The 16,747-nt window shown below is 46.8% G+C and overlaps 1 protein-coding gene across 4 annotated transcripts in view; it reads left to right on the plus strand.

Moving 5' to 3' along the window:
• Window positions 1-16,747, plus strand: part of OPCML (opioid binding protein/cell adhesion molecule like) — a 1,073,563-nt gene that overhangs the window by 847,696 nt on the left and 209,120 nt on the right. For 3 of the 4 annotated variants that reach the window (XM_065882990.1, XM_065882987.1, XM_065882988.1), the window contains one exon: window positions 1,480-1,712. In XM_065882990.1, coding sequence (XP_065739062.1) covers window positions 1,480-1,712 — 233 coding nt within the window. The remainder of the gene's footprint in view (window positions 1-1,479; window positions 1,713-16,747) is intronic. The other variant, XM_065882991.1, reaches the window with a different exon arrangement.

Below are 16,747 nucleotides of genomic sequence, written 5' to 3' on the forward strand. Positions count from 1 at the left end.
TGTTTATACGTGTTGATTTTACTTCTGTGGTTGTAAAAAATAACAAAGAACATATAGAAGAGAAAAATCTCTTCCTTCCTGCACTCAGTGGTCACCCCACCCCTACCTCGAGGCTGCCCGCACCTGCTGAATGACAGGTGGACGTGTGCATAGCAGACCCCTCTGATCGGAAGCTAGTTTTACTGTTATCCCTCCTCCCCATCAGGGAGAGGGCCTCTCGAGACTGGGCGCTCGCCCCTTTCAGTGGCAGCTGTCATTTTGGTGCTCCAGTATCCTTCTGTTCCCTGGACCATTCAGGCTATGTCAGGCTGTTCACTTTGCCAGGGGAAACACACGTGTCTCCCCATGGCCGGTGTCCTTGGTGCTCCCACCTCCTGAGCCCTGGTCCAGGTCGAGGTGGGAGCAGACCTGGTGAGGTGTGGCCATGTTTATTCCCTGTGTCCCTACCTGAAGGTGCTGACTTCACGTTCCCGGTCCTCAGGAGGCACTGCTCATACCCTCTCTGGTGGGACATCTCGGGGAAGCAGGTGTCATTTCACCTTTTCATTTGCCAAGATACTGAAACTCAGGTTCCGACTAGAGCGCTGAGTAGTGGGGTAGACACACCTGGGGCCCTTTAACCATGCCCTTCATTGAACAACTCTGATTTCTCAAGGATTTCCTTTTCTCAGTTTTCCACCCACACATTCTAAGTTCCTGGGACACATTTGCAAATTTTCTTCCTGACCAGCAGGCACATTTATTTCTGCCTTAAACCTGATGACCTGCAGGTCATACACACCGACAAGCAAATTCCATTTGCTCGTAGCCTCCATTCATAGCCTCTGACTGTTGGGAAGAGTAGGTTAGGGTATGTGGGGTAGTGGTCTGCTTGGCCACTTTCTCCTTCCCTCTCCTGAAATCTTAAGAGGTAGCCACGACTGCCTCAAAGACTGCTGGCATTGTACCGTGACTTTCAAGACTCCGTGTTATCAGTTGCAGTTGGAGGGCTTCGGGCGGCTTAAGGGTACAGGAGATGATGAACACGAGGGAGGTCTGGAGGTAAATATGTCCAATTTTTGACCTAACAACAAGTTAAGCATTTGTTGTGTGGATTATCGGTGACCTACTTGAAATACTGATGCTCTCTCTCTCCCCTCTGGCCCTGGGCCACTTCTCCCACAAGGTGGTAACTGTGCTCGAGAAATATAAACTAATTTTCATAGACGCCTAAGGGAAAAAATAAGATGGAAAGCAAATATACAGCAAAGATATTCACATAACATGTTCCTAAATCAAATAGAAATGATTTTGTAGCATCGCTTCTTCAGGAGGATTCGGGCCACTGTTGCCCTCTATTTAGGAAGTTTTATCAATAATTCGTTCCCTTTAGCACTGGGCTATGTTATTTCATTTACCCCTTGAATGACAACAGCTGTGTTTATAACAGAATCTCTGAACCCTTTCTCCCTCCCTCCCCTCCCCGACCCTCACTCACAGGTGTACCATAGATGACCGGGTCACCCGGGTGGCCTGGCTGAACCGTAGCACCATCCTCTACGCCGGGAACGACAAGTGGTCCATAGACCCTCGTGTGATCATCCTGGTTAACACGCCAACCCAGTACAGCATCATGATCCAGAACGTGGACGTGTACGACGAGGGCCCGTACACCTGCTCCGTGCAGACGGACAACCACCCCAAGACCTCCCGGGTGCACCTCATCGTGCAAGGTAGGCGGCCTGGCCAGCGGGCTCACGTTCCCCTCAGTGATGCAGGGGAAGCATGATCTCAGCTTGTCCTTCTACTCCTGTAGAAAGACACAAAAGGCCGTTTCCTCTGTAGAATCCAGAGACTGAGTGTCTGTCCTGGATTCCTTCCACCTGCTGGGGTCTTGACTAAGTGCTGAGTATCTTTACAGAGCTTCTCCATTTTCTCTCTGGTCCTTCTGCTGTCATTAATAGGTTGTTTGGCATGTTTGAGCCGGTTGAGCTTTCTGGAGTTGGGAAAAGATATATTAGAAATATATATTATGTTATACGGTGTTATGTTATATTATGTTATACTATGTTATATTATATAGATATTCGTTACTTAGCACTCTGGAGTTGGGAAAATGGATACGGTACTACTCTCCGCGCCTTTTGTTGTTCAGAGGCTTATTTCATGATAAAACGTTAATAATTGATGTGAAATCGTGTGACATATGACTGTTCTTGCATAGCTGGTGGTTGTGTCTGTACCAGAAGGGGTTCTGCGTGCCGTTTGGCATTGCTGCTGCGTCCGTGTACACCCTTTTAGCCCCACAGTGGAGTTGAGGTCAAGAGGGATATTAGTCAAAATGTTATCTCCAGGTCTATGTTGGAAATAAATCTATATAATTAAAAGATTCTCTCCCATTCTCCCTTAAAAGTCTGAATTAGTATAACCCAGGCATAGTAGTTAAGAGTGTTTCATTTGAATTTTACTTTGTAGGAGAAAAATGGGGTTGAAGAAATGTCAGAATCTCAGATATCAACTATTAAGTGTTAAGAATTAAAAACTCATGCAGAGAGCAGTCAAGAGAATCGGGGAACCGTCTTAAAACAAGGCGGCGCTACAAATGACCTCATGTCGAACTGCCCCCTACCAACACCCCCATCACTATGTAAAGCAAGTCCTATCAGGTGTCCACTCATGGTAGCAATGAGGTGCTGAGCAGACTAGCTCCCATCCGCCTATGACATGTCCTTCCTCCACCAAAGGAGAGGTTTGAGTGGACCTTTCTCAGTGTCCCCTATGCCGGTGTCTCGTGGCCATGCCTTGAGCTCAGAAAGAGGCCCTGTGTGTGACTTAGTGTCAGTAACTGCCTTTCATCAGATCCCACCTGCAGTTGATCCAATGGGTTTTTTTTTTTTTCAGTTTCTGAAATGTGTATGGCATTGTCGCTTAGCTAATATGGATTCCCTCATCCCTGCCTTTCTAAAAAATATAATTTTGCTCATTTCAGATGGTTACATGGGAAGTTTGAGTAGGGGTTAGAGTCTTTTCGTGCTTTGGTCACGTGTGCAAATCAAGGTGGCCATTCTTTTCTTTTGTCTGGAGCAGCTCTTTGCTGGCAGAGCATCAGGGGCTTTGGCTCTGCACACCATGGTAATGGCCTGAGCTGGGCCAGAAGTCTGTCTGCTACAGCTCTGGCTCCCGGCAGCCCCTGGTGCTGCCATAGTGCTGAAACATTGCCTCCGTTCAGCCTCTAAGCCCTTCTCTCACCCACACGCTCCCAGACTCCCACATCTGCCTGCTACACGAGGACACCCGTGCTCCGCTGTGTCTGTTCTCCATCCGTGTCCCACTAGGGGTATGGCTTGGGGATGATCTGCTTGGGAGCTACAAGACGGGCTGCCATCTGGAGATAAAGACAAGTGTCACAGCTGATGCTTCTCCTCAGAGGCTGGTGGAGGCCCTCGCTGAGATCAGTCGTCTGAGATGAGCGGGGATGTCTGCAGAAAACAAGGGAGCTCAAGCTCTCACCACCCACCTGCCACCTGGGCTTGGCTCCAGAGGAGCAGAAATTCTCGGCATGGGAAGTGACGCCTCCGTGGCGCCTCCGTGGCACCTCCGTGGCCTTGACAACAACGTTATCTTCAAATTCAGGAAATTCGTCACTGAAAGAAAAAAAGAACTGTCAGGCACTGTACAGAAACAGACTCAAGCAGAACAGGGCTATCACTTTGCAGGGAAGAAGACAGACTGTGTAAGCGTGTCAAAGCCAATACAGGCCATAAAGGGCTTGTGGCACAGAGCTTCAGGGATAGTGCTCTTCGTAAGAAGCTTGGAGTAATTCCTGGGGCTGGATGTGAACGCCAGTGGGGTCTCAGAGCTTTGGGTCAGAAAGACTCTAGGAAGAGGCACGAAGCAGGGCAGTGGAGTCCCTCATTCCAGAGGTGAAGTCCTCAAGTCTCCACGCTTTAGGCCAAGCAACTTCTGTAGCTCCAGGCAATCCAGTGCAGAGATCAGGAGGGCAAAGGAGGAAGGGGAGCATCTCCTCCTGGAAATCTTAGCAGACTGGGCTTTCCATTTACTGAGAGGCTAAAACAAGGAGCTCAGGGAGCTGTTCTTCCTTTGGGAATCAGTTGAGTTTCCAGTGGGTGGAAGCCGAGACCCTGCGGCTCAATTAGAAGAAAGCCCAGAAATCTCCTCTTTCCCAGCAGCTGTCGGCGTTTGTCCAGTCTATAGATTAATTTTTCAGACTTAGTGTTAGTTCAGGTTAAAGATAATGAAAGTTTCCTAATCCTCTTAAAGAAGATTTATCTGACGGAGTAGAAAGCTTTTGGAATACAATAAGGCATATATAAAACTGAGGTCTAATCCTGCCTTTAATTTCAAACTGCTGATGGGTATTGATTTTGCAATGAGAAAAACTGAAAAATTTCCAAGCTGCAACTTGTCTATCTGCATATGTGTGTGTGTGTGTATGGTATTTATTTATCTTCTGTCCGTTTGAGAATGTTACAATCTCATCACCTCTGCCAGACAAGTGTCATTAGCAGAAGGGCAATCCCACGGGGTCTAGGCTTTGTTGCTCCCTCCTCCTGCAAAGTGAGTAAGTGAGAGCTGCTGTAACACTACCTCAAAGCCTGTCCTTTCCGGGTTTATAAGGTGGCCTTTCCACGTATCTGATGGGATTAGTTTCCTAGTCCTTCTCTTTGAGGGAGGAAGCTGCTTTCGTTAAAATAGCATCACTGGTCCCCAAGGTACATCTTGGCCACTGAAGGGATAACTTTAAGGTGCCACGTGATGGTGAGGCTGTGACTGTGGCCCTGGTGCCACGTGACGGCGAGGCTGCGACTGTGTCCCTGGTGCCACGTGACGGTGAGGCTGCGACTGTGTCCCTGGTGCCACGTGACGGCGAGGCTGTGACTGTGTCCCTGGTGCGTGACGGCGAGGCTGTGACTGTGTCCCTGGTGCGTGATGGCGAGCCTGTGACTGTGTACCGAGGTGTTAAGGAAATCCAGAACAAGGGGCTCAGGTTAGTCAGGGCAGGAAAACCAATCTGGCAGCCCTGTGTGGGAGGGAGTGCCATAAAGGAGATGGAGGCATGGGCTGGGCAAGAGGTCATGCCCGTCACTCGGAAGGTGTGAGGACAGCAGATCGTGGGTCTCCCTGTAGGAATGGAGAAGCTTCCTTCAAGAGGTATCATCCCAGGGACATTGAGAGGATTAATCCCCATATCTTGAAGTAGGAAGAATTAAAAGGATATCACCTCCCTTTTTGAGTTTGGGGAAATGTTAGATGTTCCCGCTAGAGTTAGGATCCTGAGCTGCTGGGAGAGGAATGTGTTAGGCTTGTGAGCTTTAGGGATAAAGAAAACACAGACATTACACACGTGTTATAGAACTAAGAAACAGGTGTAACTCAAGACAAGAAGGGGTTTGTTTGAGATCGATCATGAATTTACTAGCATGAGAGGAAGTAAGTTTTGTGAGATTAACTCTTCCTACTTGAGACCAGCAGGAGCCCCAGCACACAGCACACTGTCTGAGGGATCCTAGGCATTCAGCAAATGTCTGTCAAATGAACATAGGACAGATGGATACAGCAAGTGAAATGGCATAAGAAGGCAGTGATCATAAAGTCCCTTCAGGCAGATAGGGGCAGGGGATGAGTCAGGCTGGCCAGATGACTTGGAGTGGCCAGTAATTGGGAAAAGGTCCTTAGAGGGATGAGGTCTTCCATGTGACAAGCCAAGAGATATGTTCTAACAGCGATCGCATGACTTCCGTGTGTTTATTTAGTACTTTACAGCACTGGTCACACTCTTTGGCTCATGTGACCCTCACAACAAGCCCTGGGAGGCTTCAGGGCAGTGACTGTTACCTCCATTTTGCATGAGATCACTGCAGCTCACAGAGGTTAAGAGACTGGCCAGGGTGCCCTGTGAGCAGCTGTGCTGGGTCTGTACCCCAGCCATGCGACTCCACGCTCAGTGTGCCTCCACCACAGGCCACCCCCCCACTTCCAACCACGTCCAAGGTGATTTCTCTAATCTAGATCCATGGGAATTTGCCAGTTATCCTTCCTTACTTCCCTCTTTTTCCTGCTACTGTTTCATTGTACTAGCAGAAATTGTGGACAAAACTCAAGAAAGAAAATGAGCAGCGGGGGAGCAGGAATGGGGTGCCAGAGCCCCACGAGATGATGTAGAGAGGCTGAGGGAGAGGCAAAGAAGAAGATAATTAACTTACTAGTAGCTCATCCCTCCAGGGACACACATTCCAAATGTTACCTCTTTCCCCTATGTACGTACTGAGAACGCTGGGCCCTTTGAGAATCCAGGATCTCATCGTCACTGTGATTGTCATGAACTCCTCAGCATTCTGGAATGTATGGGTATTGTCATGTCACAGTAGTTGTCACGGTCAGGGAGCGATAGACAGGAAGATCTGGCATCCTTTCTCCTTGGCTGTTGGTATCTCTATCTGCTCTCTTGCCTAGTCCAAAAATCTGTTTACTGCCAGACACTTCCTTTCATGGAGCAAACTACTCTTGCTAAGCCCAATTTTAGGCAAAGGGCTAGAAAGGATGAATGCTGTGAGCAAGCCTACGCAATGTCTACGTCTTCAAAGACTTTGGGGCTTTGAGCCTGGAGTCAGTTCAGGTGAGATTACTTGGTACCCAAGGTTTAGTTTAGCAGGTAGAGAAGTCTGATTCTCCACCCAGTCCAGCCCTAGGCTTCGCTGAGTGTCAGCCAACCCCTGCACTGGGCACATTGAGTGTAAACTGATCTCAGTTGATCCTTACAACATCCCTGAAAGGTTTACGCCACAGTCACATCTTACAAATAAGAAAACTGAACCTCAGAAAGAGTAAAAGCTTGCCCAAAGATGGTGGAGCCACTAAAAGCTTTACATTCCCTTCACTGGGCTTGTCTCTAGGAAAAGCTATCAAAACACGCACAGTTGAAGCCCTCTGCGTGCATGATCTCTTCTGATTGCTCTTCAATGAAGCCCTGGGAGACAGAACAGAAAGTCACCACATTCCAAGAAAGGAACCTGAGATTCAGAGAGCTGACATGATTTGTCCAAGTTACACTGGCTAGCAAGTGGTGAAGCACCCCTTGACACCAGGAGTTTTATTTTAACTTGAATAGTTGACTTACAATGTTGTGTTCGCTTCAGGTGTATAGCTAAGTGATTCAGTTATACATATATATTTTTTTCCCTTACAGGTTATTACAAAATATTGAGTTCCCTGTGCTATGTAATAGGTCCTTTTTGGGTATCTGTTTTATAGATAGGAGTGTGGATATGTTAATCCCAAATGCCTGATTTATTCCCCCCTTTCCCCTTTGGTAACCATAAGTTTGTTTTCTATGTCTGTGAGTCTATTTTTGTTTGTTTATAAGTTCATCTGCATCATTCTTTTAAGATTTCACATATAAATGATATCATACGATATTTGTCTTTCTCTGTGTCTGGCTTACTTCACTTAGTATGATAATCTCTAGGTCCATCCATGTTGCTGCAAATGGCATTATTTCATTCTTTTTTATGGCTAACATTCCGTTGTATGTATGTACCACGTCTTCTTTAACCATTCATCTGTTGATAGACATTTAGGTTGCTTCCATGTCTTGGTGATTGTCAGTAGTGCTGCAACGAAGGGGTTTTAATTCTAGACCCAGTGTTGGGTTCACAGGCCAGATTGCTAACTCATAGCTAAGTAAAAGGGCAGGTGGATGTTACTATTTGTGAAAAAGATATAAAAGTTCTGAGGTGCTACTGAGAAGGGTGGTTCCTGAGAAGATGGTTGCAGAGTAGAGGGGGCCTGGCTAAGGCTGGTTGGGGCGGATGGGGGCCGGGCACCTGGTGGAGCATCCCAGCAGGTAAGGGAGGCACACCTGCCCACGTGTCACACTTTTGCAAGGACCTACCTATTTCTTTTTTTTTAAAATAAATTTATTTATTTTATTTACTTGTTTTTGGCTGTGTTAGGTCTTCGTTGCTGCGCACGGGCTTTTTCTAGTTGTGGCGAGCGCGGGCTACTCTTTGTTGAGGTGTGCGGGCTTCTCATTGCGGTGGCTTCTCTTGTCGCGGAGCATGGGCTCTAGGCGTGTGGGCTTCAGTAGTTGTGGTGCACGGGCTCAGTAGTTGTGGCTCGCGGGCTCTAGAGCGCAGGCTCAGTAGTTGTGGTGCATGGGCTCAGTAGTTGTGGCTCGCGAGCTCTATAAAGTGCAGTCTCAGTAGTTGTGGTGCATGGGCTTAGTTGCTCCGTGGCATGTGGGATCTTCCCGGACCAGGGTCGAAGCCACGTCCCCTGCATTGGCAGGTGGATTCCCAACCACTGTGCCACCAGGGAAGCCCGGACCTACCTATTTCTAACCCTTCCTTTGTTACTCACCTCTTTTTCTCTGCTATTTTCCCCTCTTTTCCCAAGTATTCTTTAAATAATTATTTAACTTAACATGCATAATTGTGGGCCTAAAGAAAAGCAGGCAGTCAACCAGAAATAAATTTCATTTATTCGGCCTCTATTTTAATTTATAATCACACTTGCTCTTCACAGAGGCAGGGTGGGAATGTGGAAAAGAACAAGACTGGGCGTCAAAACACTCCCTCCACAGCCTGAGCTCTGCTCCTCACATCCAGACCTGTGTCTCTGGGACGTTCCCTTCCTGGCTTCTTATTCTGGGGTGAAGAATACAATTGAATGTAATTGATTTCCTTCAGGTACACACATGCACACCTTAATCCTGTGCGTGTGTGTATGTGTGTTTATTAACAGATACATATGAAAGGCATCCTTTCCTTTCCCGCTTCACGTGGTATTTGTAAACTCCACAACCCACATCCGATGGTGTATATATCATACTGAGGTTCCTAATTTCAGGGTTGGGTAAACTAAGAAAGCAATTACAGCTTAGAAGGAATCAGGATTGAAGTCGGTGCCCTCAGAATGCCCTCTGTACCCAGCGGAGGAAGGCACTTCATGAGTCGTCCTTCACAAGAAGGGTGTCCCCCTGCAGGCTCCCTCTAGCCCAGCCTCGGGGTTGGAATGAGACCCACACTCATACACTCTCCATGCAACTGTCCTGTCCCTTCCCTCAGATTGTGTTACTCAGACATTGTCTGAATTTGACATGTCCTGTAGCTGAAATCGAATTGGTATTCACCTCTCCCCAGTCCCCTAGGTTATCATGTCTTTCATGACATCATGTGTAGTTAGCTGCTGACAACACAGTACGAAACACGTTTTGTAGAAAGAATATTTCTCCTTTTATCAAGCCTCTACTCCCATTATTTTGAGGTGAGATATGGGGCTTTGTTCTGCTCTGCTTAGAAACTAATAACATACACACACACACACACACACACACACACACACACACACACACACACACACACAGCTTTTGCAGTTTCCATAACTACTTCTTTTGTGGCCCCTGGAATTCCATCCTTCTCTCCATTGAATATGCAGGTCCATCCTCCCTCTAGTAAGGGGCTGTGTGAGATTCCTGGCTTTGAGTGGGTACATCAAAGTGCATGAGCTTGCTTGGAGGCCACAGCAGAGACGCTTGGCATGATCCAAGATGGTGCTATCAGTCCTGGCACCTGGTTTGGGATACATACAGGAGCCAGAAAGAGAAGTGGTGGGGTATGGAGCTGTCATTTGCCTTATTTGCAGTAGAACTAAATAAACAGAACAGTCACGAAGTCTGTTCTCAAAACCATAACTGATGTGGAGATGCAGGAGGAAATGAAATGCCTGTTATGTTCTAGTCAATTTGCATGGTGATCTCAGCTTGTGTCCTGAGAGCCTCATCTGTCAACAGCGCAGGTAAATACAAAGAGAGCTTTCCCAGTGCTGCCAGCAGGGGAAGCAGTCACACTTTTGAAGAAGGGTAAGTTAGTAAATGTTCATAACTTCTCCCAATAGTTTAAAGTTCATCATGACCCTCATGTAGTCAGAATCCCACCTGAGATTTCAAACGTCACCACCCACAGGTTTAGTTACAGCCATGGCTTAGCATCAGAGTAATCTGCGAATTTAGAGTGGTGCTATTTTCCTACATGCAGCATGTAGACACACACTTGAAGAGTCTGACTTGCATTCCAAAGCCTGGTTGTGAGCCGCTCGTTAACAAGCTTTACCTGAAACACAGTGTCTTAGCACCAATGCCTATCATTGGTACTTATTCCTACTTTGGCTTCTCATCAAGGTATCAAAAAGCCTTTGACTGTTCTCCTCTAATCATTCTCTTCACTAATCATTCTCTGTAGGTTCAGAAATTGAAGAGCAATAGAAGTGAAGTAAACTAATCACAAGGAAAGCAGTCAGAGATGTGTCTTAGAATAATTATAAACCGTGGTCGTCATGCCTGAGTACCAAGCATAGCAGTCACTTTACACACACGATCTAATTCTATTTCCCAATTAACCCAAGAGGGTGAGATGCATTTTACTAATTTTTTGAATGAGGAAACTGAGGCTCAGAGAGGCTGAGGAACTTGCCCTAGGTCACAAGCTGAGAGGTACAGAGCCGTGATTCGAGCTCTGCTTATTCTATAGGGAAAGCCAGCACTTAACCTCTACGTGGAATGTCCTCTTCATTCCCTCCATTTTAAATAAGTCTCAGGCCAGACTGACACACCTGTTCATTTACAAGGCACATGCTTGCCTTGTCAGGTTATCTCTGTTTAAAGGACTTCAGTCTGGTATCTCTGCAGTCAGGATCTGTCCTCCTTAAACCTCTTCCTCTCCTCCTACTTTATGTATCTTTGTGATTATGACTTCCTCCTTGGAGTTAATATCAAGTCTGTATCAGTGACTCTGAAATCCACATTTCTACTTCTTAATTTCTTCCCTAATTCTAGTCTCTTCTTTCCGATTCTTTCCTGAACTCTTCAAGGTGGGTGTCCCATACATATTTCACGTGTCCCACATTGGACTTTTCTTCACTCCAAAACCCGTTCCTCCTCTTTTAATTCATATTTATATTCATGGACACACCAGCCTTGTATAAAACGATGGCTTAAGCGTTGACTTTCTTTCTCTCTTGCTTCTCTATCAAAGCAGATGTCATGTCCAGTAAAGTCATTCTGTTCCCACAACCACAACCATAAAAGTGCGACATCTTACACTCTGGTGACTTTTCACTGCCACGTCCTAATTGCTACCCCGTCCTCAGTCTCTGGCTCCTTATAATTCATTTTAACACCGTTGTCTAAATATTCCTGATGCACGCACCAGATCGTGTCACTTCACCCTGCTTGTAATTTTAATGACTCCCTTTTGACAATACAGTAATGTCAAAACCTCTTAGATCACTTTTCCAAGTGCTCAACAATTCAAGGTCAGACCTCCTTTTTCACTCTTACTTTCTATTCTTCCATTTTTATATCCTACACAGAACTTAGCCAAACTTGTCCTTGTAAAACCTCCACCCCCAGTACCCTGCATTCTTTTCCATTTCTCAAACAATCTGTCTGTCTTGAATGTTCTTTTCTCTGGATATCCAAGTTCTATGGACCCTTTAGGGCAGGACTGTCCCATGGACCTTTCTGTGATGATGGAAGTGTCCTATATCTGCATTGTCCAACATGGTAGCCATTAGCCATAAGGGGCTATTAAGAACTAGAAATGTGGGCTTCCCTGGTAGCGCAGTGGTTGAGAGTCCGCCTGCCGATGCAGGGAACACGGGTTCGTGCCTCGGTCCGGGAAGATCCCACATGCCACGGGGTGGCTGGGCCCATGAGTCTTGGCCGCTGAGCCTGCGTGTCCGGAGCCTGTGCTCCGCAACGGGAGAGGCCGCAGCAGTGAGAGGCCCGCGTACCGCAAAAAAAAAAAAAAAAAAAAAAAAGGAACTAGAGATATGGCTAGTGAATTGTCAGTATTATTTCATTTTAATTAATTTAATTAAAAATAGCCACACTTGCTAGTGGCTATCATATTGAACAGTACAGTTTTAGAGTGGCTAAATCCCCAAAGCCAAAGGCTTTCTTTGGAATTCCAAACCTTTACCTGCACTTCCTTACGCTACCTGTAACTTCTCATATCATATTTCAGCTATTGGTGGATCTAACTTTTTCCCACACCTAGATTTTTCCTTGAAAGCAAGAGCCAGAGTTGGCTCTATCATTCTTAATATGGTCACAGTTTAGGGATTGCAATCTGAATTGGCAAGACAGTATAGATAGCTCTTTAACACATTTATATTAAGTGTTACTAATCCATGACAATAATGACAAATGTCCTAATTTGGAGGTTATTGGAGACCGTACCACAAAGCGTGTCATCCACCTTGGATTTATTACCTTCTCCCTATGCTTGGGACAGATCACTGTATAGGCAGGCACCAAAAGCATTTATTTCTACTGAATAAAGAAGTTCTTAGTGAAACCTTTTTTAAAATTCTGTAATTTAGAGCCTCGGGGGAAAGATCTGACACAGCCACGTTTTTTAGTGACATTGGAAATCACCCCAAACAGGATGGCCCAGAGGACAGCCTTGGCAGGCAGCTAAAAGGGCACCCCCCAGCCTGCTGCAGTCAACATGATGGCATCAGTGACACACCCTGATTGGCCAGCAAGCACACATTAATGACCAGTTAGCAACTGTGTTCAGGTCAATTAATTTATATTTGTATTTTGCACACGAAAAGTTGCCCTGTTAGATTATTGATTCTTTGTCCCTGTATTCAATTTGTTTTTAATTGCACCGTTGCTGGGCCAGGCCCTCCCTCCTGGCACGCTGGCAATAAATCTGCCACCATCTCAACAATCAACAATAAATGTGTCTCTTCATGTCATTATTAATATGCCTCTTGGACTGGTTCATTACCATGGCTAACAGTTTATAAGAGCGGGATGGCACGCTGCCAGGAGGATTCCTTTTCCCGAGGGCTATTTTGTCATGATAGGATTGATGTTCTCAGGCCTGTGTGTGTCTGAGGAAAGGGGCCTGGGATGTAATTTAATATAGCTGGAATGTGAGCTGCCTAATCCTCTCCTAATCATCAACAGCTTTAGAAGAAGATTCTGTTGGAATAGAGATTTTTACCCTCTCTTCCAATTCTTCCTCTTCTTCTCATTTTTTTCTTTGTTATCTTCTTAATTCCTTCTTAGTTTCTGTTCAGATAGGTTATCTTCCCCTCTCAAAAACAACATAACAGCTACCTGGGTGATCTAAAATCCCTAGGTAAGGGAGCCATGTGTCCCCCAGGAGCTGGAGTTTTATTATTGGTTTATTGGTAGCTGAAAGCAGAGGGGAGTTCCCTATGCTTGATGTGTGAATGGTGATTAACAGAGCTGCAGAAAGGCTGCCCTCATAATGTCACCTTAACTGAGGTCAGTATTGAAAAAGAATAAGCCCTATCCTATAGTAGAGATAACCGTGAATTATAGTATTGTTATCGGCTCTTTCAGTCATTAGAATTTTTCAGGGAGAAGCGCAGATTTTAGATGAATTTATAGGTTGGCAGAAGAGACCCTGTGTGGCTCAGATATGCCAAAGGGGACATCTGAATGGGACGGAGTGTTTACAAGGGTCCTGCTGTGGCCTGAGATCTAATAATAGTCCAGATGTTGGCCATCTTCAAGGCGCAGGTTGCTCCAGGACAAGAAATTTGGCGTCCCTCCCTCAGATACAGAGTGAACAGTCAATTTTTGGTTCAGGATAGAGATTTTTATACTTAATTTACTATGAACAGTGCCCCTTGCACTTCTTGGTACAGAGCTCTCCAAAGCAGGTTACACTGAGCTTACTGAAAGAGCGGGGGCATGGCGGTGGTGTGACACCTGCTGTTTCTCTTGATAGGAGCCTAAGTGGCCCAGGGAAGTGGAGGGGAGGAGCCTGGGGCTTGGGCCAGGACGATTTAGAAGAAAAGGTGGCAAGGGAAAGCTGGCAGAAGGCTGAAGATGCCTGCAGAAGGGCAGAGCTACAGATGGAGGATGTGATGGGAGGCAAGGGAGCAGAGGAGGTGGGGAGGGGTTGAGAGGAAGGGGAAGAAGAGACAGGGAAGCCCAGCCCAGGGCTCAGCGCACGGAGAACGCCTCCCCTCAGGGACGTGGGGAACCATGGCCAGGCTGCTCCCGTGCAAGCACCTCTGTGCCCATGACACCCTGGGGTTCTCTCCACTGCTCCCCTGCTGCTTTGCTGCATCTCGCTCAGCCTGGCGTCCACGCGAGGCCAGGAGACACTGATGCAGTCACTGGTGTGGAACTCAGGCTCTGGGAGGTTCCTGATCCCCACTCTCTCCCGCCTCCCCCCTCCCCCCCTACCAGTGAGAACTGATCCCATCTCTGCAGACTCATGGTTGGGCTTGTGTTTTCCCGGTGCCGTCATATCCAGGCTAATCCAACAGAAAAGGCAGTGTTATTGACAAGCAAAGCCTTAATTCAAACACATACAGAACAAAATGCATTTACCAGGCTGCCTCTAGGTAAGAGACATGAAAAATTCAACTCCTGGTTTGGCTACTTGCTGTATGATGTTAAATGAGTTACTTAGTTTCAAAGGCTTCATCTGTAAATTTTGGGAAATAAAGGCTGTCCTACCTCCTTCTTATGGTGGTTCTACATTAAGCGGACAGCACTCTATACTAGGTCCTGTACAAGAGAAAATACTAAAATCGTTTGTTGTGTTAAGCTGCTAGGTTAACTTTAGAAATTAACCGACCCTCTGAGTTTGCGGTGACAGGTGTTATGCTGGGGTGATTCATTAATACTTAGAACTCTGAACCGTCTACTCATCCTAGTACAGTTTTCACATGAAAATATAGCCACTGGCCCCTTATAGTCTAATAAATTTTATTGGATTTTATGGATAATAATGGAAGAACCAAACCATGGCATCTTCTGAACATATCTGAATGTGTGCGATATCCCCATCCTTGAAGTTTTATGTCACTCTTATTATTTTTAAATATTCTTCTATTTTTATATTGTCGTCATAATTTTATAGTCTCGCGTCCAAAAGGTACTTGTGAAAAATATCTATAGTTATGCTTATTGATGGAGAATTGAGGTTAAGCAGACAACTTTGAGTCAAGAGAGAAATAACACTAAATCATCATCAAAGGTTTGTTTTCTTTAAGAACCTTACGTCCTCACATAAATACGCGAATCTTAGAGACATTTCTAAAACCACATCTTTAAGGGGCCACTACCGTATACTGAAAGGCATGGCTTCGTTTCAAATGAATCCCCCTTACTGCAGTCGCATCCAAAATAAAAGAAGAAAAGCCTATGCTCCAGTTTCAAAAGGAAAAAGAAAAGAAATGTCAGGCTGAAGTGCACACATCCCCAAGTGCCCACTTTAAGTGCCCCACCGACGGGAGTGCGAAATGAAGGGCCCTGAGCCCTGGCCGTGGTTAATCCAGAGCACCAACGACGCACAACAGAATCAGAGAGTGCAAAATAGCTGCTTGAGGAGTAAAGCTTCCCAGCCCCTTGGTTCAGCAACAGCAGGGTGGAAAGTGAGGGGACAGGAAAATCAAAGTCCCTTTAGAAACGGTGATCACACATCGAGACAAAATGTCCCCACAGCAGGAAAGAAAGTGGAAAACACACCAAATCAATCACCTTAAAAATGAGGCTTAAAATCTTCTGCTACATAAGAGGTAGGTGGGGAGGGAAGAACAGGTCCGGCAGCTTGAAAGTCTTTTATTAAACGGCACACTGACTGCCGTGGCACATACAAGAAAATGCAGTTAAGGTCAGGCCATTAAAAAGGTGCCCAAGGATAGTTCTGTGAAAGACCAGGGGGCAGTCTGCAGGAGCTCAGGATACGCACTTCGAAAAAGTGCCAGGTGGGGCCAAGGGCCTCTGATGGGACAGCCCTGAAGGGAGGTCCCAGTAGAGGCAGGAGGAAAGCGGAGGTGGGAGTTCTTGCCTCGTCTCCCCAATGCCCACTGGAGTGGCCCCAGCCCAGTTCTTCCCAGTCCTGTCTTCCTTCAGCCCCAGTGCCCTCAGCACCATTTAGGATAATGTGTCTCCAAAGGACATTCATGGTCGGCAGGGGATGACACCACAGGTACACCACCATGTGGCATCACTCTGGCCCGCGGTCACCCTTCCTCTCCTTAGACAGGCCCGGGTCCACATCTACCGGCTGACTGAGAAGGGCAGGTGGTGAGCCCAGATGGGGCGCATGCCTCCGCCTCCGCTTGGTGGGAGGGACCAGGCTGGGCTGAACTGGTCCGCGAATGAAGAGCTTGGCCTCCCATTGGAAGCTCCAGAGACACCGTGTACTTCAGAGCTGTCTCTGGGTTCGGGCTTTGCCGGGCACGCGGTGTGGCCGGCTGCTCACAGAAAGCACAGAGTGATGGTGACTGGCCCTGCTCCCTCCCTCTCAGAGCACCCCCAGGGCGCCACCCACGCCTGCCCTGTTCAGGGGACCTCCACTCCAAAGACCTGGAGGTGTTACAGGAGCTCGGACCTTCCAAGGGTCACACCGCCTGGGTATAGCTGTGTGGCACTGTGCTGTCTTCACTGGTCGCACATCTGATTTCCCCACCGACATATAAGTACCGTGAAGTCAGGGACAAAGTTTTCACCTCCCTGCTGACACAGATGCTTACCTCTCATGGAAGCAGGGCCTCACATAGATTAGACGCTAAAAATATTTATTAAATGCGTCTGGCATGTAGTGAGCAATCAAATAAGTATCAGGCGATAAGGCGGAGGGAGTATTCAGTGGAGGGGAGCGAAGTGGTGTTGGCACGTGCGTGCACAAATCAGCTCCAGTCTCACACTGAACAGATACAGCTTCCCTGTGGGGCCGCTGCTCAC

Source organism: Phocoena phocoena, chromosome 8 (genome assembly GCF_963924675.1).
Source record: "Phocoena phocoena chromosome 8, mPhoPho1.1, whole genome shotgun sequence".
Lineage (NCBI taxonomy): Eukaryota > Metazoa > Chordata > Mammalia > Artiodactyla > Phocoenidae > Phocoena > Phocoena phocoena.